The sequence below is a fragment of the Lethenteron reissneri genome, chromosome 26 (assembly GCF_015708825.2).
Source record: "Lethenteron reissneri isolate LAM-NWPU_2019-01 chromosome 26, ASM1570882v1, whole genome shotgun sequence".
NCBI classification, from domain to species: Eukaryota; Metazoa; Chordata; class Hyperoartia; order Petromyzontiformes; family Petromyzontidae; genus Lethenteron; species Lethenteron reissneri.
Window position 1 is genome coordinate 16,077,533 of NC_083804.1, and position 23,136 is coordinate 16,100,668.

A 23,136-nucleotide genomic window follows, 5' to 3' on the forward strand; every position below is an offset into this window, starting at 1 on the left:
TCACGCGGCCACGTCCCTCAGGAGACGCGCGCGACAAAACATTGCTGTGCGTCGTGACGTTGATGCCCGTGCGTGATGACGTCACGCGGCCACGTCCCTCAGGAGACGCGCGCGACGAAATATTGTTGTGCGTCGTGACGTCGGTGCCCGTGCATGGTGACGTCACGTGGCCACGTCCCTCAGGAGACGCGCGCGACGAAATATTGCTGTGCGTCGTGACGTTGGTGCCCGTGCGTCATGACGTCACGCGGCCACGTCCCTCGGGACGCGCGCGACGAAACATTGCTGTGCGTCGTGACGTTGGTGCCCGTGCGTCATGACGTCACGAGTTCACGTTCCTGAGGAAACGCGCGCGATGAAACATTGCTGCGCGTCGTGACGTCGGTGCCCGTGCGTCGTGACGTTGGTGCCGTGCGTGGTGACGTCATGCGACCACGTCTCTCAGGCGACGAGCGCGTAAAAAAAACCCCACCGCTGTGCGTCGTGACGTCGCGCCCGTGCGTGGTGACGTCACGTGTTTACGTCGTCCACGCGCGCGCTCCTATTTTACCCGGTCCTCACTGGAGCTCCGCTTCCGCGACGCGGCGGCGCCTCCTCCTCCTCCTCACCACGGCCGCGCTCACCTCTCCTCCTCCTCCTCACCAGCTCCTCACCAGCTCCTCACCAGCTCCTCACCAGCTGTCTGCGCTCATCTTGTTCCTCACCTGTTGTGCTCAGACCGACTGCTCCCTCTCCTCACCTGTTACTCACCTCTCTCCTCACCTGTTACTCACCTCTCTCCTCACCTGTTACTCACCTCTCTCCTCACCTGTTACTCACCTCTCTCCTCACCTGTTACTCACCTCCGTCATTTACCTGCCTGCTCACCCTCTGGTCCCTGAGGCCTCGTCTCCCGATCACCTGTTCCTCACCTCATTCGCGTGCTCGCTCACCGCTGCTCACCCCGCTCGCCTGTCTGCCCGGCTCCTTGACCGTGTCCTCATCTGTCCCTCAAATCAGTTCCTCCTGAAACCTGTCCTCGCTCCTCTTACCGGGTCTCCACCTGTTCCTTGCCACCGTCCCTCACGCCACAAACACCATCGAAGCTATCGCTCACGGCTGTCCCCATCTGCCTGCTCGTCTATCCACTCTCACCTGCATCCGCAAGCTTACCCGACTCCACACACTTGTGTAATTCGCCTGACACTCAGCTGCATCTCACTCTAAACGCTCTCACTACCTCACCTTTCTCCCTCACCTGTGTGTCTATCCTTGCTCACCTGTTCCCGGCACCCCTCCCACCACACGTGCCCCCCTCAACTGACTTCTTTCCCGGCCTCACCAATCCTCACCCCGTGTCTCTCTTCCCCCACCCTTTTGCACTCACCATTCTACCTCCTACTTCACCCCCCCCTCACCTAACCACCCCTCCCTTCACCTCACCTTCACCCCCCCTCACCTAACCACCCCCCTCACCTAACCACCCCCCTCACCTAACCACCCCCCCCTCACCTAACCATCCCCCCTCACCTAACCACCCCCCCTCTCACCTAACCATCCCCCCCCTCACCTAACCATCCCCCCTCTCACCTAACCATCCCCCCCCTCACCTAACCATCCCCCCCTCACCTAACCATCCCCCCCTCACCTAACCACCCCCCCCTCACCTAACCATCCCCCCCTCACCTAACCATCCCCCCCCTCACCTAACCATCCCCCCCTCACCTAACCACCCCCCCTCACCTAACCATCCCCCCTCACCTAACCATCCCCCCTCACCTAACCACCCCCCCTCACCTAACCACCCCCCCTCACCTAACCACCCCCCCCTCACCATCTCCCCCTCACCTAACCACCCCCCCTCACCTAACCATCCCCCCCCCCACCATCCCCCCCTCACCTAACCACCCCCCCCTCACCATCTCCCCCTCACCTAACCACCCCCCCTCACCTAACCACCCCCCCTCACCATCTCCCCCTCACCTAACCACCCCCCCCCACCTAACCACCCCCCCTCACCTAACCATCCCCCCTCACATAACCACCCCCCCCTCACCTAACCATCCCCCCCCTCACCTAACCCCCCCTCACCTAACCATCCCCCCTCACCTAACCATCCCCCCTCACCTAACCACCCCCCCTCACCTAACCACCCCCTCACCTAACCACACCCCCTCACCTCACCATCCCCCCCCCCACCATCCCCCCCCCACCATCCCCCCCTCACCTAACCACCCCCCCCCCCCCACCTCACCCCCCACCACCTCCACCCCCACCCCTGCCATGCTGGAATAGAACTCCCCCCACCCCCCAATCCCCTCACCGCCCGGCTCGTGATTTGAGGAAATGTCGCGCCGCGCGCGGCTCCCGTTCGGCAGCAAGAGGAGCATCTCCACGGAGGTTCCCGCGGGGGTCGGCGGCCCCTCCACGCACTCGCCGAGGCCCAAAGGCGCCCCCGGCCCCGCGGGGCCCCTCGCCAGCATCATCAGCAGCAGCAGCAGCGGCGGCAGCAGCGGAGGCGGCGGCGGCGGCAGCAACGCGAACGGGGTTCGCGCCGGGCGCCAATCGCGGAGCGGTAGCGCCAAGGAGGCGTTTGACCTCTCATTCAAGGTGGGGGGCTGGGGGAGGGGGGCACGGTGTTGTTGGGGGGGGGGGCACGGTTTTGTTGGAGGGGGGGGCACGGTGTTGTTGGGGGGTGAGGGCACGAGGGTTAGTGAAGGAGTCATTCTAAGGGGGTGGGGGGGTGCATGTGGTGGGCTATGGGAAGGGGGGGGTCTCGGGGGTAGTGGAGGGGTCATGCGAGAGTGGGTGGGGAGTGGGGTGGGGAGTGGGTGGGGAGTGGGGTGGGGGTGGCGCACAGGGGGTGGACCGGGGAGGGGGGCTGGGAGGACACGGGGGTTCGTACAACGCAGGTGTCATGGGGGTGGTGAATTTGTGTTGGGGGGGGGGGATATGGGGAGCACTGAGTAATGTTAGAGTTCAGCCCTTTGTCAATCCACTGCTGGATGAAGGCATCCCTACGCTGTGCTGGTCGTGGAGGGTCATTTGAACATTCGGGGGTGGTGGGGGGAGTTTAAGCGAAGAGAGATAGATCGTGTACAGGGGTCGTGTGGAAAGGGGGGGGGGGGGGGCTTCATTCAGGGGTTCACGTGAAAGTCGGTTTATAAAGAGGGGTCGTGTGGAGGGAACACCAGGGTCCGTACGGCGAGGCCCCACAGGGGATGATTACACAGGCGGTCTGTGCAGAGGGGGTCGTGCAGGACACGACTGTGGCTCTGTGAGCGATCAAATACATGTTTGAGATGTATTGCCACTGAGATGTGAGGCACGGGGAATGAGAGAGACAAGAAGAGGGATGTAAGGGAGTTTTGATGGACGCGAGGGGTGTTATGTGTGTGGGAGGCGAGGACGGTGAGGGTGGTGAGCGATGTGAGGATGGTGAGTGTGGTGAGTGACGCCAGGGGGGTGTGTGAGCAGGTGAGGTATGTGATGGAGGTGAGGTGGTGGGTTACGTGAGGTCTAGGAGTAATTGGAGGCAGGTGAGGGATGTGGGAGGTGAGGAAGGTGGAATGGGGGGGGGGTGTGAATGATGTGAGGAATGTGAGTGAGGTGGTGATTGATATGAAGTCAGGGAGGTCAGTTATTTCAATGAGGTGAGTGACATGATTGATATGAGGAGGTGATCTTCTTGGTTATTTCGGTAAAGTCACGTAGAAGACGGCTGCTTGCGTTGTAGCCGAAACGTCGTGAGAATTATTTTATTTTATTATGTTTTATTTTTATTATTGTATTACTTCCCTTCTACGTGACTTTACCGAAAGAACCAAGAAGATGAATCCCTGCAGTCACGAAAGCTTTAAATCGAAATGAGGAGGTGAGTTGCGTCAGTGATGTGAGTTAGGTTAGGGACGTGAGGGACGTTACGGAGGTGAGGGTGGTGATGTGAGGGAGGTGAGGGTGGTGAGGCTGGTGAGGGTGGTGAGTGATGTGAGGGTGGTGAGTGATGTGAGGGTGGTGAGTGATGTGAGGGAGGTGATGTGAGGGAGGTGAGGGTGGTGAGGCTGGTGAGGGTGGTGAGTGATGTGAGGGTGGTGAGTGATGTGAGGGTGGTGATGTGAGGGTGGTGATGTGAGGGAGGTGAGGGTGGTGAGTGACGTGAGGGTGGTGAGGGTGGTGAGTGATGTGAGGGTGGTGAGTGATGTGAGGGTTGTGAGGGAGGTGAGTAAGGTGAGGGAGGTGAGTGTGAGGGTTGTGAAGGAGGTGATGGAGGTGAGTGATGTGAGGGTGGTGAGTGATGTGAGGGTGGTGATGTGAGGGAGGTGAGGGTGGTGAGGTAGGTGAGGGTTGTGATGTGAGGGTGATGAGTGACGTGAGGGTGGTGAGGGTGGTGAGTGTTGTGACGGTATGTGAGGGTGGTGAGTGATGTGAGGGTGGTGAGGGATGTGAGGGAGGTGAGGGAGGTGAGAGTGGTGAGGGTGGTGAGTGACGTGAAGGTGGTGAGGGTGGTGAGTGATGTGAGGGTGGTGAGTGATGTGAGGGTGGTGAGGGTGGTGAGGGAGGTGAGGGAGGTGAGGGTGGTGAGTGATGTGACGGTATGTGAGGGTGGTGAGTGATGTGAGGGTGGTGAGTGTGGTGAGGGATGTGAGGGAGGTGAGGGAGGTGAGGGTGGTGAGTGACGTTAAGGTGGTGAGGGTGGTGAGGGTTATGAGTGACTTGAGGGTGGTGAGGGTGATGAGTGACTTGAGGGTGGTGAGGGAGGTGAGGGTGATGAGTGACGTGAGGGTGGTGAGTGTGAGGGTGGTGAGGGTTGTGTGGGTGGTGAGTGATGTGAGGGTGGTGAGTGACGTGAGGGTGGTGAGGGTTGTGAGGGTTGTGAGGGTGGTGAGTGATGTGAGGGTGGTGAGTGACGTGAGGGTGATGAGTGACGTGAGGGTGGTGAGGGTGGTGAGTGATGTGAGGGTGGTGAGGGTTGTGAGGGTGGTGAGGGTGGTGAGTGATGTGAGGGTGGTGATGTGAGGGAGGTGAGGGTGGTGAGGGTGATGAGTGACGTGAGGGTGGTGAGGGTGGTGAGGGAGGTGAGGGTCGTGAGTGACGTGAGGGTGGTGAGTGATGTGAGGGAGGTAAAGGTGGTGAGGGTGGTGAGGGTGGTGAGTGATGTGAAGGATGTGAGGGTGGTGAGGGTGGTGAGGGTGGTGAGTAACGTGAGGGTGGTGAGGGTGGTGAGTGATGTGAAGGATGTGATGGTGGTGAGGGTGGTGAGGGTGGTGAGTAATGTGAGGGTGGTGAGGGTGGTGAGTGATGTGAAGGATCTTCTTGGTTCTTTCGGTAAAGTCACGTAGAAGGGAAGTAATAAAATAATAAAAATAAAACATAATAAAACAATTCTCACGACGTTTCGGCCACAACGCAAGCAGCCGTCCTCAGGTGAAAACCAGGTCCGTCGAGGCGACAGAGTCTGAATGAAACAGCACACGGGCTTAGAGCATATATATAAGCTGGGCGCATTAACAAAGGAATTTGCATATCAACAGGAATTTAGCATATTTATGGGAAATGCAGGAATGTAATTAGTACTGCATATGCATGTGCATTATGCAGGATTAACAGCATCAAAGGGAGCTGCAGTTACTGCTGACAGCATCAAAGGGAGCTGCAGTTACTGCTGCAAGTGCAGCAGCAGCAGCAAGTGCAGCAGCAGCAGCAACTGCAGCAGCAACTGCAGCAGCAGCAGAAACTGCAGCAGCAGCAACTGCTGCAGCAGCAGTAACTGCAGCTCCCTTTGATGCTGTTAATCCTGCATAATGCACATGCATATGCAGTACTAATTACATTCCCGCATTTCCCATAAATATGCTAAATTCCTGTTGATATGCAAATTCCTTTGTCAATGCGCCCAGCTTATATATATGCTCTAAGCCCGTGTGCTGTTTCATTCAGACTCTGTCGCCTCGACGGACCTGGTTTTCACCTGAGGACGGCTGCTTGCGTTGTGGCCGAAACGTCGTGAGAATTGTTTTATTATGTTTTATTTTTATTATTTTATTACTTCCCTTCTACGTGACTTTACCGAAAGAACCAAGAAGATGAATCCCTGCAGTCACGAAAGCTTTAAATCGAGATGTGAAGGATGTGAGGGTGGTGAGGGTGGAGAGGGTGGTGAGTAACGTGAGGGTGGTGAGGGTGGTGAGTGATGTGAAGCATGTGATGGTCGTGATGGTGGTGAGTGATGTGAGGGTGGTGAGTGATGTGACGGTGGTGAGTTGGCGATGCTTTGCAGGGAGAGACGGTGAGATCCGGCTGTTGCTCGTCACGAGGCGCCCGGCGTTTCCATGGCGTCCTGCTCGCCCGGTTGTCATGGCAATGGAGAACCCCGAAGGCACTGGGACCTAAATACCCCCCCCCCACCCAATTCTTTAGTGCTGCCCCCCCCTCCCAGTTTTACAAAACAGCCTGCCCCCCTCCCTATGAAGTAGGTGGCAATAGTGGCCCCCACCCCCCCGCCCCCCTGGTTATTTACCAGCTGAGTCGACCTAGGCGTTCCATGGTGTCAGCATTGACTGCTTATAATACACGTGGCCAGGAATCTAACCCAGGTGAATGAGGTGTACAGCAGCGTTCTTCCTTAACCACCTTGACACCACTTCCCAAACACAACATGCACATCGCAACAAAAGACAAAGATCCCCCCCCCCCCCAAAAACCCTTAACAGACTGTTAGGGGTAAGTGCTGTGATTGAGCACCTATGAAGGCCACCACAGCACACGAAGGGGTGGTGCGGCTAGCACCGTGCCTCGTCACTTTTGTCTGCTCAGTGGCGATGCTTAGGAGGGAGGCCCAGGACCAGTTCAGATATTCGTCATTGATGTTGGCCCTGAATGGGAATCGAACTCGGGTAGCCAGGTTCGTAGCGCAGTGCGCTAACCACTACGCTACCACTCCCCACAACACACGGACACACACAAAGACATTCCCACACACAATCACACACACATGCGTAAACACACAGTAAGATTCCAAAGAACACAGGATGAGATGTTACTATCCTTTGTGCAAGCACTTCCAAGAGTTCATGAACAGTGAGCCTGGTGAAATTTGGGGAGCGCATCGTCAGTAGTGACCCTTTGGTTCCTAGGGTGTTTCGGCCTTTCATACTATACACCCTCCCCAAAGGCGGCCAGCGACAGGGTGATCAATCCTACGCTTGCGTCCCATTCCCAATTAGTCATAGGAGTTGCCTTGTTGTTGGTAGCCAACATCCCATGGGACTTCCCACACACAATCACACACACATGCGTAAACACACAGTAACAATGCGTGTTGAGTACTGCGTGACATGCTGTGTGGTATCATCTGTGCTGTGTACTGTGTGTGTGATGTGTGTGTGTTATGTGTACTATGTGCGTGATATGTGCTGTAGGTGACGGTGATCAGAGACTCGGGCGTGGGTAAGACCTATCTGTGATGTCTGCTGTGTGTGCTGCGTTCGATGTGTGCTTTGTGTGCTGCGTGCTGTGCTGTAGGTGATGGTGATCGGAGACTCCGGCGTGGGCAAGACCTGTCTGCTCATGCGCTTTAAAGACGGTGCCTTCCTGTCCGGCAGCTACATCGCCACAGTCGGCATCGACTTCAAGGCAAGACTCCCCTCCCCCCCCCCCGGCCACCAATCACTCCCCCCTACCTTCTCTCCACTCGTTAAAATACCACGGATGCACACAATTGTACGCACATTCATTCACATATATATATCCCGCATGAATGCACACAAACACACAAAAACCATACCTCACTCGCATCTAAGAATGCAATCACACACACACACCATGACACACATACATACGTGCATGCACACCCAAAGACAAAGATCCCCCGTATAGCCTTAATAGACTGTTGGGCAAGTGCTGTTAGCGAGCGCCTATGAAGGCCAGAACGGCACACGAGGGGGTGGGTGGCCAGCACCACGCCCGACCGCCTTTGTCTCCCCAGTGGAGATGTTTACACACCGCACCAGGTACTCATTTGAGGCTGAGTCCACCTAGGGGAGGCCCACGAGCTGTTCCGATAATCGTCACTGGTGTTAGCTGTGAGTGGGAATGGAACTCGGGTCGCCGGGTTCCTAACGCAGCTTGCTAACTGCTACACCACCACTCCCTACACATGCACACACCCTGACACACATACATAATTGCATGCACACACACGCACACACACGCACACACCCTGACACGCGCACATGTGCTTGTACGTACACTCGCACACTGACAGGCATGAGTACATACTCCTGTACACACCCACAGTGACGCATAAAAAACACATATCCCCCGTATAGTCTTAACAGGCTGTTGAGGCTGTTTGTGAGTAGTGCTATTTGCAATCACCTATGCTCCAGCACGGCACACGAGGGGGTGAGTGGCCAGCACCACGCCCAACCGCCTTTGTCTCCCCAGTGGCGATGTTTACACACTGCACCAGGTACTCATTTGAGTCTGAGTCGACCTAGGTGAAGCCCGGGACCGGTTCAGGTAATCGTCACGCATGCATGCATGCACTGGCGGATGCAACAGTTTCCTGCACATGCACCCACACACACACATACTGGCATGTACACACGGGCACACACTGGCACATATACACGCACACTGGCACGAACACACACACAAATGCCACACACCCCTCCATCGTTATCACACCTTGTGTGCACGTTCACGGACACTGCCACATGCTGGCACGCACGCACATCCTCCCTCGTTAGCACATCCTGTGTGCACACGCACGGACACACCCACACGCTGACATGCGCACACACACACACACGGCCACCCTCCCTCGTTAGCACACCCTGTGTGCATGCGCACACTCACCGAAGCAGTTCCTGCTCCTGTCCTCCCACCCATCGTTTAAATCCCCTACGCCCACGCATGCCCACACTTGGCTGTCATGCATGCATGCGCACATATGCATTGCCAGGCATTCAGATTTTCTCACTCATCCAAATGAACGCGTAGAATTTACACGCACAAAAGCACGCGCAACCCGCACGCAAGGAGGCAGACAGACATTCAAATTTGCACGCGCGCACACACACGCAAAACTCGCACACCCACACAGATACAAAAGAGTGATCACACACGTACACACAAATAGCTCATACACACGCGAACTCACGCACACAAATACCCACACACATAGATATACACACGAGTGCACGCACACACACAAAGACAAATATCCCCCTCTAACAGATTGTTGGGCCAAGTGTGGTTAGTGAGCACCTGTTAATGTCAGCACAGTGCATGAAGGGTGGTGTGACCAGCACCATACTCAGCCCCCTTTGTCTCTCCAGCGCTGATTTTTACACACTGCACCAGGTGCTCATTTTTGAGGCCTCAGTTCGATCAAGGGAATGGCCAGAACCATCTAAATTATTTGCCACCGATGTTGATCATGAGTGGGAATCGAACTTGGGTCGCCTGCCACTCCTCCACCTGACACACGCAGACAAACACACATGCGTGCAAAATCACTCGCTCGCGGACACACAGATGTGGGCGTACAACATCACATGGAGCTTTGAGCATGGCTTTGAGCATGGGATCGAGCATGAATTCACATCGTTATTATCACTATCGATTCCTCTTCCATAACCTCTTGTGTGGGCAAGCACACGCCCAGGATAACCTTAATTGGGCCTGACACACCTACTTTACGGCATCGCAATTTGGTGCTCTGTGTACATCACGGATTCATCCTCTGGCTTTCTAGCGGCCTGTGTTGAGCGACAGTCGTTTCTCCGCAAACGCGCTGTAATTCGTCATTTGCTCGTTATCCTTGATGAATACAGATGGGATTCGTTAAAAACCTGAGGTGTCCACCCAGCTGTAAGTGACCCTAAGCGGTGTTTAAATTCTTTAATGCAGGTCTCCTTTGCTCTACGAACACTGTACCCCATTGTGCGCTTACTTGGTTTTTTTACACTGGTGTGCTGGGTGTGTACACAGGTGTGCAAATGCCTGGATTGTGTGTGTCTGTGTGTCTGTGGGGAGCGCTAGTGTAGCGGTTAGCGTGCTGCTGCTACGAAGCCGGCGACCCGAGCTTGATTCCCGCTCACGGCTAACACCAGTGATGAATATCTGAACTGGTCCTGGGCCTCCCATTGGTCGACTCAGCCTCAAATGAGTACCTGGTGCGGTGTGTAGACGTCGTCATGAGGAAGGAATAGGCGGCCGGGCGTGGTGCTGGCCGCCCACCTCCTCGTGTGCCGTGTCAGCCTTCATAGGTGCTATGCTAGCAGCACTTTCCCCAACATCCCGTTCTGGCTATATGGGGGATCTTTGTCGTTGTATACGTGCATGCGTGTGTGTCTCACAATGTGCATATGTCTGTGTGTGGGGAGCGGTGGCGCAGTGGTAAGTGCACTGCGCTACAATCCCGGCAACCCAATTTAAATTCCCGCTCATGGCCAACACCACCAGTGACGATTATCTTAACTCGTGTTGGACCTCCCCTCGATCGACTCAGCCTTCAGTGTGTAAAGTGTGTAAAGAGTGGCATTTGGGAGTCAAAAGCGGCCGGGTGTGTTGTCGGCAACCCACCCCGTCACTTACCCTGCCAACCTTAATAGCATCTCACGAACAGCACTTGCCCCAAAATCTGTGAAAGCTATACAGGAGGTCTTTGTATATCTGTGTGTGTCAGTGTCTATGTGCTTGTGGCACCTGGGACTTCCTGCCAGCGGGCGTTCGACACTTCACGTGGCCTCAAGGTGCACATGGCCTGGCACAAGCGTCGTGGTGACGTCACCGCCACTTAGTGGCGAATGGCAGTTGTTGTTGTGTGTGTGGGGGGGGAGCAGTAGTGTAACGGTGAGCGTGCTTTGCTACGAACCTGGCAACTCAAGTTCCATTCCCGCTCACAGCCGACATCAGTGACGAATTTATGAACCTGCCTTGGGCCTCCCCTACGTTGACTCGGCCTTAAACGAGTACCCGGTGCGTGTTGCTGGTCACGCACCCACCCCCTTGTGTGCCCTGCCGGCCCTTCATAGGTGCTCATTAACAGCACTTGCCCCAACAGTGTGTTAAGGTTATACGGGGGGGGATCTTTGCCTTTATGTGTACGTGCACTGCTTGCTAACAGCACTGTCTTAACATCGATATAGGGGTCTCTGTCGTTTTAGCCTGTGTCCCATGTGTATCGGTGTAGTGTTTGCTAACAGCCCTTGTCTTATGACAATACGCCAGAACGGATGGGCCCTGTGTGGTTTTGTGTGCGTGGGTTTGTGTCCCATGTGTGCACGTGTGCGCTTGCGTGGCAGAGTGTCACACACTGCAACACAGCAGTCCATGTGTGTCACAACGTCAGGGGCTTGTGATGAGGAACCCTGGCTTTGTTAAATCGGCTCTTAATGAGCACCTGGTGCAGTGTGGCTTGCAACCCGTGGGTCTGGTCACAAGCATGCCTTTGCCGTGCTGTATACTGTGCTTCATCGGTGACCCCTAACAACACTTACACCGATGGCCTATGAGACTAACTGGGTGACCTGTGTGTGTTTCTCTGTGCATGTGCCTGTGTCTTTGCGTGAACGTGTGTGTGCGTGTGTTGATTTGTTTTGTGTATGCCTGCGTGTATATGTATGTACATATACGTGCGTGTGTTATTCATGGATTTGTATATGTATACGCGTCTGTATTCGTGTGTCTGTATGTGTATACGTGTACATGTATATGTGTGCGTGTGTCTGTTTCCGCGTGTTTGTCTGAAATGTATGTGTACCTGTGATGTGTCCGCACGTGTATGTGTCTATAACTGTGCACGTGTATATCTCTACATGCGTGTGCATATATATTAGTGTACATACGAATCTGTATATGTGTGTGTGTATATATATGCATATGTCAATATCAGTATATGTCTGTACATGTCCGTGGTGCGTGTATATGCGTGTGTGTGCATGTCTGTCTGTACGTACATACATTCGTGTACATATGCACGTGTGCATCTCGTCCCGTCCGTCCCCGTCCTCAGAACAAGGTCGTGACCATCGATGACATCAAGGTGAAACTCCAGGTAACCCCGTCGCCACGGTAACCCACAGCGAGGCTGCCCGCTCGGGCCCTCCCCGCAGAGGAGGTTATTCTGTGCTCATTTAGCTTCGTTAAGGCAGTGGCGCTGCTGTGCTGACAGGCGGTGGGGGCGGGGGGTGGGGGTTCCTCGGGGCCACCTCATAAACCACCCTAAGTGGAATCATTCTCTCTCCTTTCTCTCGCTCTTGCTCACTTAGAGCCGCCGCGCGCTGTTTAGTTCGGACGGCGGTCTGTTCCTTCGCCCAGGGTTAGCGGGGAACGGGGCGGGGGGGGGGGGTTCAATTTCTTTGCGTTGTTTGGATTATAGGGCCATGCTCTCGGTTGATTGGTCAAAGACTAGGAGGAGGGTGAGGGCTGTCTGATTGGAAAGGTTTAATGTCTGACGGTGAAAGTGTGCGTCGCATCGGAGGGGATCGCGTTCGAGGTTTGGTTGGCCGTTGGTGGTGAGGGTTATAATTAGACTTAGGGGTTAGGAATAGGATTAGGGCCAAATTAATGGTTAGGATTAGGGATTGTGGCAGACTAGAGATTAGGGCTTGGGTTAGGACTAGGGTCGGATTTGGTTGTTCGTGTGATTAGTGCTAGCCTTAGGGTTTAGTTTCCTATTGTGGTTAGAGTCTGGATTAAAGTCAGCACTCGGATTAGAGTTAGTGTCAATGTCTGGTTGGCTATGTTTGACTGGGCGAAGGGTTGGGATTAAGGCGAGGTTCAGCTTGAGGACTTGTTTCAGGGTTAGAGCTAGGGTCAGGGTCAGGGCTAGGGTCAGGGTCAGGGCTAGGGTCAGGGTCAGGGCTAGAGTCAGGGTCAGGGCTAGGGTCAGGGCTAGGGTCAGGGTCAGGGCTAGAGTCAGGGTCCGGGTCAGGGCTAGGGTCAGGGCTAGGGTCTGGGTCAGAGCTAGGGTCAGGGCTAGGGTCTGGGTCAGGGCTAGAGTCAGGGTCAGGGCTAGGGTCAGGGCTAGGGTCAGGGCTAGAGTCAGGGTCAGGGCTAGGGTCAGGGCTAAAGTCAGGGTCAGGGTTAGGGTCAGGGCTAGAGTCAGGGCTAGGGTCAGGGCTAGGGTCAGGGCGAGGGTCAGGGCGAGGGTCAGGGCTAGGGTCAGGGCTAGGGTCAGGGTTAGGGTCAGGGCTAGGGTCAGGGCTAGGGTCAGGGCTAGTGTCCAGCTACATCGAGCAGCTTGGTGGAGTCCCGCTTGGCCTCTCACTGTGCGGGAGTCGTTGATCGCAAGCCGTGGGCCTCGCACGTCGTGTTTTATGGGGGTGTCCTGCCGTCTACGCCGCCATTTACCCTGTTCTATATATACACACACGAGCACACACACGAGCACACACGAGCACACACCGTTACACACTGAGCGCGGTGTTTATGGAGTCGGCAGCGAGTCCTCGTTTATAGTGTCTCTAAAATGATGGCGTGCGAGGGATCGATCCGGGTAATGGCTCCTCTGCCCCGGCCGATGATTCATTGACTCGGCCTCGGCTGAGTGGCTCTGCTGAACATTATCCCCGGCCCTGGTGATGTCGGCCCCGTGACCGATGATCGCCGGTTAACGGAGAACAAGGAGTGTGCGGTGGTGTGGAGTGGCGGGGGGGGGGGGGGTGTGCATTGGAGCGGAGTGGATCTAGAGGTGATGTTGATTGGTAAGAGTAGTGGTTTGCACTGCGGTGGTGTGAAATGTTGTGAATGTGATGTTGCAGTGTGAATTGTTGTGAATGTGATGTTGCAGTGTGAATTGTCGTGGTGTGGTATGAGGATTCCTGTGGGCTGGTGTTGATCGTTGTGGTGTGGATTGCCATGGGGTGGTATTGATGGTTGTGGGGTGGTATTGATTGTTGTGGAGTGGATTGCCATGGGGTGGTATTGATGGTTGTGGGTAGGTATTGATTGTTGTGGAGTGGATTTCTGTGCTGTGGTATTGGTTGTTGTGGGCAGGTATTGATTGTTGTGGGGTGGTATTGACCACTCTGGTGTGGATTGTTGAGGTGTGGTATTGATTGTTGTCGTGTGGTATTGATTGTTGTGAGGAGGTATTGATTGTTGTGGTGTGGTATTGATTGTTGTGGTGTGGTATTGATTGTTGTGGTGTGGTATTGATTGTTGTGGTGTGGTATTGATTGTTGTGAGGAGGTATTGACTGTTGTGGTGTGGTGTTGATTGTTGTGGTGTGGTATTGATTGTTGTGGTGTGCTATTGATTGTTGTGGTATTGATTGTCGTGTTGTGGTGCGCACCAGATCTGGGACACCGCCGGCCAAGAGAGATTCCGCAGTGTAACGCACGCGTACTACCGTGACGCCGACGGTAACGACCCAACGGCACCAAACACCACACACAGCACCACACCACACACAGCACCACAACACGCACCACACCACACCACGCACAGCACCACACCACGCACAGCACCACACCACAGCACCACACCACGTACAGCACCACACCACGCACATGTGTACCACCTCACCGCACACCTAAAGGGTACAAGGCACATGCAGTACACAACATCGACAATTGTACCCCGTGAAGCCTGTTAGACTTCAAGCACTTGCTGTTAGCGAGCACCTATTGAGGCCGGTACGGCACACGAGGGTGGGGTGGAGTGTGGGCTGGGGGGGGGGTGTCCGGTATCAAACCCGGCCACCTTTTTGTCTCCCGAGTGGCAATGTTTACACACTGCACCAGGTAGTCGTTGCAGGCCGAGGACTGGTTCAGGTAATCGCCACTGGTGGTTGGCCGTTCGCGGGAATCGAACTCGGGTTGCCGAGTTCGCAGCGGAGGTCTCCAACCGCTGCACTACCGTTCCCCATACATCTATGTTTATAATGCCGCGTGGTGCACACTCACGGCGGTGCTCGTGGCCGTGGTCAGAGCCACATTCCTTTCCTGATGACCGATGATGGGTGATCATCCCAGTGAACGTGGACCAACGCTGGGCCATCGTTGGTTCAACGATGGTGTAACGACGCTAGCCCAACCTTAGTCCGACACGTGCATGTTTTACTGGGACGCATCGTAAACGGAATGCGAGCATCCTTGCGTTGAAATGCTTGTCCTGAACACCCTCTCTGATTCTTGTGTCCCTCCTGCCCATCTTCATCTTCCTGCTGCCGCTGCCGCTGCCCCTGCTGCAGCCCTGCTCCTGTGCTACGACGTGTCCAACAGGGCGTCGTTTGAGAACGTGCGGGTGAGTGTGCGCGCGTGTGATGAAGTCAGCTTGGATTCGTCTTTTATTGTCATCGGCAACTGTCACCGTCGTTGTTGAGAATCATCAACATGGTCATCATCATTATTATTATTATCATTATGGTTATCGATAACAATCACTGCCGACATTAAAAATCATCATCATCGTCGTCAAATTATCATCTTAAATCATAATCATCATTGTCGTAATAAAAATCATCATCGTTTTGATCAAATTAATCTTCATCATTATTAATCATCTTCCCATAATCATCATCATAATCATCTTCAATTTTCTGGCTGGGTAGAACTGTGGCAGAGGGAGAGACTTTGACTTGCAAGTTTTTAATATCGAATTCCTCGTGAGGTTAACTTTGCAGCCCATCATCTCCACAGGGCAAGTAAAGTAGGTACCATTTTATGTGTATGTGATTTCAGCAGTGGTCGTAGGAAGTCACGTGTCCTGTACGTGTGTTCTGTGTGTGCGCCCTGTGTGTGTAGTCTTGGCTGACGGAGGTACAGAATTTTGCAGACAGCAACGTGGTCCTGATGCTCATCGGCAACAAGGTGAGGGGTGGGGGTGAAGGGCGAGGGGTGAGGGGTGAGGGGCGGGGGTGAAGGGCGAGGAGTGAGAGGTGAGGGGCGAGGGGTGAGGGGTGAGGAGCGGGGGTGAGGGGTGATGCCATAGGCTGCAGCTGGGAGGCTATGTGGTGGGCCATGTGCTACGCAATGTGTATACATGGAGTGCTATGCTACGTGCTGCGGTGTGCGCTGTCTGGTTGAGCTGTGTGTTACGCTGTGTGTGCTCCGTGGTGTTCTGTGTGGTGAGCTATGCGTGTTAGTGTGGTGATATGCTACGTGTGCCTTGGTGTGTTGGTTGTACTGTGAGCTGCACGGTATAACAGCCTTTTACAGTGAGCAGCAATGCAGTGGTGGTTGCGATGGTGGTGAGCCTCAGGCCGGAAGGAAGTGTGTGTGTGTGTGTGTGCGCCGGACTGACTGACACAACAGAGCGCTGGTTACAAAGACCGCGCACTTGTGGTTCTGCCGCTCTGATTCTTGCTCCAACTTGTCCACTCCCTCGCCCCCCTCCCCGCCCCGCCCCGCCCACCACCTCGCCCCAACGCAGGCTGACCTGGGCGGGCAACGCGTGGTTCGCCTGGAGGATGGGGAGAGGCTCGCCAAGGTGACCGATCCCCGCGCTCCCGGCGCTTAGCCACTCTCAACGCCACTCTGCTCTCGTGCATAATTCACGCGCGGCACTCGGCGCTGACATTAGCGGCGGAGCGCTCGGGATTAGGGAGCCTCAAAGGCTGCCTCCGGTCCCTACGGGGGCCCCCCGCGCTCGCCTGTCTGCACCTGTTGTTCACCTCGCGGACTCAACACGTGCAGTCGGTCACTTGCAGACGCGCGTGCGCGCGCACCAGCCAGCACACTTATTTGTGCGCTCACTGGCTCGCTCGCTCATTGGCTCGCTCGCTTTTTCGCTTGCTTTCTCACTCACTCACCCGCTCGCCCATTCACCCATCCACCGACGCATTTGCTTACTCAAGCACTCGCACACCCATTCACTAATTCCTCTATTCACTCACTGACCAACTCACCCACTCCTCCACTCAATAACTCACTCAACCACCAAACTACTCCTCCACTCACTAACGCAGACACTCAGCCAAAACCCCCATGCCGTCACGCCAGAGGTCGCAACCGGGTACCCGATACCCGTACCCTACCCGATACCCGGCTACCCGTACCCGGCCGGGTACGGGTAGCCGTTTGCGACCCTGGTGCGGCTGGGTACGGGTAGGCTGTGAGTCACCGGTGAGTAACCGTTTGTCACTCATTTCGGGTAGGGTACGGGTACGGATAGTGTATGGGTACCCATACCCGGCCGGGTAGAGGTACGGGTACCCGTTTGCGACCCTGGTGTGGCCGGGTACGGGTAAGGAATCAAAACCCGTTTGCGACCTCTGCGTCACGCCTCTATACGGTCTCCTCACCCCCTGCCACCCGCGTGCCCCCACCCCAGGAATGCAAGGTGCCGTTCATGGAGACGAGCGCACGGAGCGGCCTCAACGTGGAGCTGGCATTCATGGCCCTGGCCAAGTGAGTGGCAGCGCGAGCAATGCACGTACATGCACACAAAGACACCCCCCCCCCCCCCGTATAGCCTTCACAGACTGTGGGGGCAAGTGCTGTTAGCGAGCACCTATGAAGGCTAGAACGGAACACGAGGGGGTGGGTGGCCAGCACCACCCCCGGCTGCCTTTGTCACTCCTTATTTGAGGCTGAGTCTACCTAGCACGGTGTTGGCCATGAGCGGGAATTGAATTCCAATCGCCGTGTTCGTAGCGCAGCGTGCTAACTGCTACACTACCGCTCCCTACACAGGCTGTAGGGGCAAGTGTTGTTAATGTACACTGTACGCATGCACGCACTCGTGCGTACACACTCGCACGCTCAAGAGAACGCGCACTCACACACGAGCACGCACAGAATGTGTGCCGCAACGGCATGTGCACGAATGTGAACAAAGACAAAGATCCCCCGTAGCATATCATGACACTTGCACGCATCACTAAACGCACAGTACACGTGATAGCACACGACCAATATCGGGGACGAATATCTGAACAAGTCCTTGGCCTACCAGGGGTCAACTCAGCCTCCAATGAGTACCTGGCGTGGTGTGTAACCAACGCCACAAGGGAGGCAAAGGCAGCCTGGCGTGATGCTGGCTACCCACGCCCTTCGTGTGTCGTGCCGGCCTTCATAGGCGCGGCTCGCGAACAGCACTTGCCCAAACGGTCTCTGAAGGCTACACGGGGGATCTTTGTCTTTGTCACAGGGCCTTGAAGCAGCGTGAACTGGGGAAGCCGGACGAGCCCAAATTCCAGCTCAAGGAGTACGTGGAGGCAGCACAGCACAAGTCCAGCTGCTGCCTGACGTCCTGAGCAGTGCACACCATGCACAGTACACACCACACCATGCACACCATGAACAGTACACACCACACCATGCACACCACACCATGCACACCATGAACAGTACACACCACACCATGCACACCACACCATACACAACACACTATGCACACCACACCAAGCACACCATGCCATGGACACCACACCAAGCACACCACGCCATGCACACCACACCAAGCACCCCACACCGTGCACATCACCAAAGACACCACATAACAGCATGCAACATCAAGCACACCACACCATACACACCACACTACAACTTGCACACCACACTGTGCACACCACACTGTGCACACCACACTGTGCACACCACACCGTGCACACCATCCCTAGCACACCACATACAGCATATGACATCAAGCACAGCACAACAACCATGCACACCACACCGTGCACACTACACCAAGTACACCACAGACAGCAGACTACATCAAGAGCAGCCCACCACCCCATGTGCGACCACGCAGTGCACGCCGCTCCACGCGCCGTGAACGTTCTGTGCAACCGGCACACGCACTGCACACTCGCCGAGCGCCTTCCTCGCCGAGCGTTTACCGCGGTCGCCCGCCGGGTTGACCGAGCCGCGTCTCGCCACGTCCCTGCGCCCCGCGCCGCTCCCCGCTCCGTGCCGCCTTGCGCCCAGTGCCACGTGCCAAGCCCGGCTATGGCCCGCGCCACACTGAGCAAAGTGCCACACTCCCTCAGCGCCGCACGCCCTCAGCGCCACATGCCACGCTGAGCTCCGTGCCACGCTGAGCTGCGTGCCACCATGCCCTCAGCGCCACATGCCACGCTGAGCTCCGTGCCACGCTGAGCTGCGTGCCACCATGCCCTCAGTGCCACATGCCATGCTGAGCTCCGTGCCACGCTGAGCTGCGTGCCACCATGCCCTCAGCGCCACATGCCACGCTGAGCTCCGTGCCACGCTGAGCTGCGTGCCACCATGCCCTCAGTGCCACATGCCATGCTGAGCTCCGTGCCACGCTGAGCTGCGTGCCACCATGCCCTCAGCGCCACATGCCATGCTGAGCTCCGTGCCACGCTGAGCTGCGTGCCACCATGCCCTCAGCGCCACATGCCATGCTGAGCTCCGTGCCACGCTGAGCTGTGTGCCACCATGCCCTCAGTGCCACATGCCACGCTGAACTCCGTGCCACGCACCACGCTGAGCTCCGTGCCACACGCCCTCACGTGCCACACGCCCTCACGTGCCACACGCCCTCACGTGCCACATGCCCTCAGTGCCGTGCCAGGCTTCGTGCCAGGGCGCCGGAGTGTCCGCCACGCTCTTTCGGCTCGTGCCGCTTGGGCCGTTGGACGTGGCGCAGCATCGGAGGCTCGCAGCGCCAGCTCTCGCTGATGTCCGTGCAGGCGGGAACTCGCAGCATCCGGTACGGTGGGCGAGCCCGGAGCCCTCCTCGTCATACCCGTGCGTATGTACAACCCGCCCGCCCGCTCGTGTGTACGATGCCCACGGTGCCACCTTAGCTCTTGACGACATTTGCGCGTGGGACGGTGCGGACCGTTGACTTGACGTTTTATTTATTTTTTTGGCCACGTGCGTCCTTCCACCCTGCCGCCTTGAGTCTCTGTCTTGCCCTCGTGCCGCCGTGGCCTCCTCGGCCTTCGCGAGTGGATTTCCAACCCTAAGCAGTTCCTCGAGCTGCTGCTGGGGGCTGCTGCGCCGGCTCAGCGAGACAAACAAAAGATAACTGGCAGCTCGGCCGCTTCACTCGAAACAAGCATCACAGCTGTGTGAGTGCAAATCAAAAACGAGCAAATGTGAAGTCAAATACATTTCACATGGCCGGTTTGCGGTCCATGTTATTTTGAAGTATGGTTCGAGGCGCGCCAGCCAATTGCTTGCTTTAATACTTGAACGTGTGAGTACTGTACCTGCTTCGGCATTCCTGAAAGGTGGTGTTCCTCAGTGGCTACTGACGTTTCGGCTCACCTGGTGGTATTCTCGTGATTTACATTATTAGCTTAGTGGCAGCCGAGAGAGGGAACACGCCTGTGAGGGCATCCACTTACCTTGTGTGTGGGTATCAACGTGAATTCGCAGGTTCATTAGAGATGTATGTATGTTGAACTTCTTTCGCACCATACGTAGCAACCGTGCTGATCGGAGGTGCGGGGGAAGGACAACAAACCACAAAAAGTTTGAAGGAAAATTAGTTTTTGATCTCGATTTACAAGTGCATAGCTCCAGTGGTTTCCCAATATCGAAGGGAAGAGCGTTCCAGACGGTCGCAGAAGCGCATCTGAAAGCGTGCGATGCAGTGACCCTCTTTGTTTGATGACGAAGCCAAAAGCCGCTACGAGGATAACGGCTTGGGGGAGGCCTTCATCAGGCAGTGGATTGGCCATGGCTGTGATGATGATGATGAGATCAGACGGCCAGTGGAGCCAGTGGTATCAGAGGGCGGCGTGGTCAGCTCCCCCCCCTGCCCCCCCTCCCCCCCCCCCCCCCCGTGAGCACAGGCGCTCTGCGCGCGACGGCGCCCAAGCCGACCGAGACTGCCGAAACCACTTGGGAGAGGAAGCCGACTGAGGAGTTGGATGAAGGTGTCTGTGACCGAGTGAGTTGTCGGAGAAGGGAGGGTTCCGGAAACGAGTTGGGATAATGGAGCCGTGAAAGCTTTGGGAAGGAACCGGGTGATGGAGCAGTGAAGGATGTGGGGGAAGAATTAGTGAGGGATCTGGGATGGATCAGTAAGGGATCTCAGATGGATCGGTGAGAGATCTGGGTGATGGAGCAGTGTTCGATCTGGGATGGAACCGGGTGATGGAGCAGTGAGGGATGTGTGGGAAGAATTAGTGAGGGATTTGGGATGGATCGGTAAGGGATCTCAGATGGATTGGTGAGAGATCTTGGTTATGGAGCAGTGTTCGATCTGGGATGGAACCGGGTGATGGAGCAGTGGATGATCTGCAATGGATGAGTGAGGGATCTAGGATGGATCTGGGTGATGGAGGCGAGCGACGGACCTGCGTAGCTACTTCGTCTCGAATGGTATGGCCCGTGCATTAATTCGCATCGGCAAGGGACCTCCTTGACGAGTCTGATGGAACTGTACAAAGTCGGGTCGTGACCCCTCCCAGGAGGGGTCGCACCCTCTGCGAGGGAGGCCGTCGGTGGCTCTGGCTCGAGCGATGAGCGGTGGGTGGCGGCCCTGCTGCTGCTGCTGTTTGTGGTGAGCACTGTGCTTTTGTGACGCTTCGGGTCACCATCTCATTTCACTCTGGCTTCATCTGCCATGGGGAAACTGCTACCACTGTTTTGAAATGGCGCGGCGGTCTAAGCTCGGCGATTCTCACAGCGACTGCCAGCGCCTTTGGCACGGAGGTGGCGGCAATTAAAGTCGTATGGCCACCGATCTGGCTCACGCTGTCATGGTAAGCCAGGCTCAAGCCTCTTCTGAAGAATAATACAAAGTTGCCAATTATAACCGGATTGCAGGATGTAGTGCAACAATGCATCGATTAGAATTCATTCTTATGCTCGCCATGCGCGTAAAAATCTATCCCGTACATTTTGTACGCCTCGTAAATGGGTTTTATGTGAGCCATGGCTGACGCGAGACGCCACTTACATTCGCAATGGCCAAAACAAAAAACAATCAATCCTTGAATCGAATCGTGACAATCCATTGAATTGATGGGGCGGCGAATGAATTCAGGTCTCGTATTTTTTTTCTTGTTTCAAGCGATAAATCCGTTTGAATTGTCACGTGGGACTGCTGCCACCACCCGTGTGCCGCTCTTCCGCTCGCCACGCGATGATCGGGTGTTGAATCGCGTTACATCCAATTCGCGTTTTGAAAACAGCTCGCCGTTACAGCAGACCAGACTGCACTTCCCTGCGCCAGGGCCTAAGCCAACCACGCTACCACGCCGGTGCTGCAGCGACGTTTTAAAAAAAAAAGTATTGTGCCGCGTTAAGTGGCCAAGTCATCCCCCTCGCTCACAGCATCACTGCGACACGTGGGCCAACGTGACGACAGCCACCGCCGCCAGCGCCACCACAGCAACCAGGCTCGAGTCCCAGGGGCCGATCGAATAGAACAACACCTTGAAGGTAGCGCGTGCTTCCCTTTCAGCCGATCGTGCAGCAAGCGAGTGCAGAGTGAGAGAGCAATCCGTTCATTAAAAATCGTAAAGGAGGGAACGCGTTATGCCAATGGCCACGGACTTTGGTCTGCGCACCGATAGTTGTTGGGTGGCACGAAAGACGTCTCGAGCGGAATGTTTCTCTTTGCTATTTAATGCTGAAACGCGGGGACGACACCCAACGCTACCCCACCCCGAATGTCCCCAGTGGTTTCAGATCGGCTGTCCTGGTGTCACCCCGCGTAATTTATTTTTCCTACCAGTTTGTTGTTGATTAAACCAGTTGTTTGGTGATGGCAGCGGGTCCACAAGCACAAAGAAACCCGGTGAGCTCAGCACATTCGTCAATGATTACCTTGTGGCCTTGAAAGGAATCGTATATAACGGGTGACGTCTTGGGATAATTCCCCTTCTTCATAGCACATGGTGAATGAACGGTTTGGGTCTTTGTGCTGTTGAATTAGGGCCACTGCCAGAAACGTCGCCTGTCATTTTCCTTTTAAGGCAGAGTTGAATTGCGTCCAGTTTTTAAATGTTCTCGGCCGCATGCCCGACTGATGATGATGACGCAGTCAAAGGGCGGGGCTAGCCAAGGCAATGGGAGGGACTACCCATTCAATGGGCGGGGTTACCCAAAATGATGGGTGGGGCTAATTGCTTAGTGTGCGTGGTTGTGTAAGAGTGGGCAGGGCCTAACGAGGGATGGGGGGGGAAGGTTTCTGTTTCACCACGCGGCCCTGGGTTGAACCTGCGCGGATATCGGAACGGGCTCGTGCGCTGTTAAGATGACATTTGTTTTA

The 23,136-nt window shown here is 55.7% G+C and overlaps 1 protein-coding gene across 1 annotated transcript; it reads left to right on the forward strand.

The window, feature by feature from the left end:
* The first annotated feature begins 2,257 nt into the window (after positions 1-2,257).
* LOC133348047 (ras-related protein Rab-37-like) lies at positions 2,258-21,601 on the forward strand. The gene is made up of 9 exons (XM_061560879.1): positions 2,258-2,589; positions 7,501-7,611; positions 12,002-12,043; positions 14,288-14,354; positions 15,185-15,237; positions 15,738-15,803; positions 16,366-16,422; positions 17,266-17,342; positions 18,085-21,601. Exons 1-9 carry the CDS (start codon positions 2,326-2,328, stop codon positions 18,188-18,190), a joined length of 843 nt encoding a protein of 280 aa, XP_061416863.1. The 5' UTR covers positions 2,258-2,325; the 3' UTR covers positions 18,191-21,601.
* Positions 21,602-23,136: the final 1,535 nt, after the last annotated feature.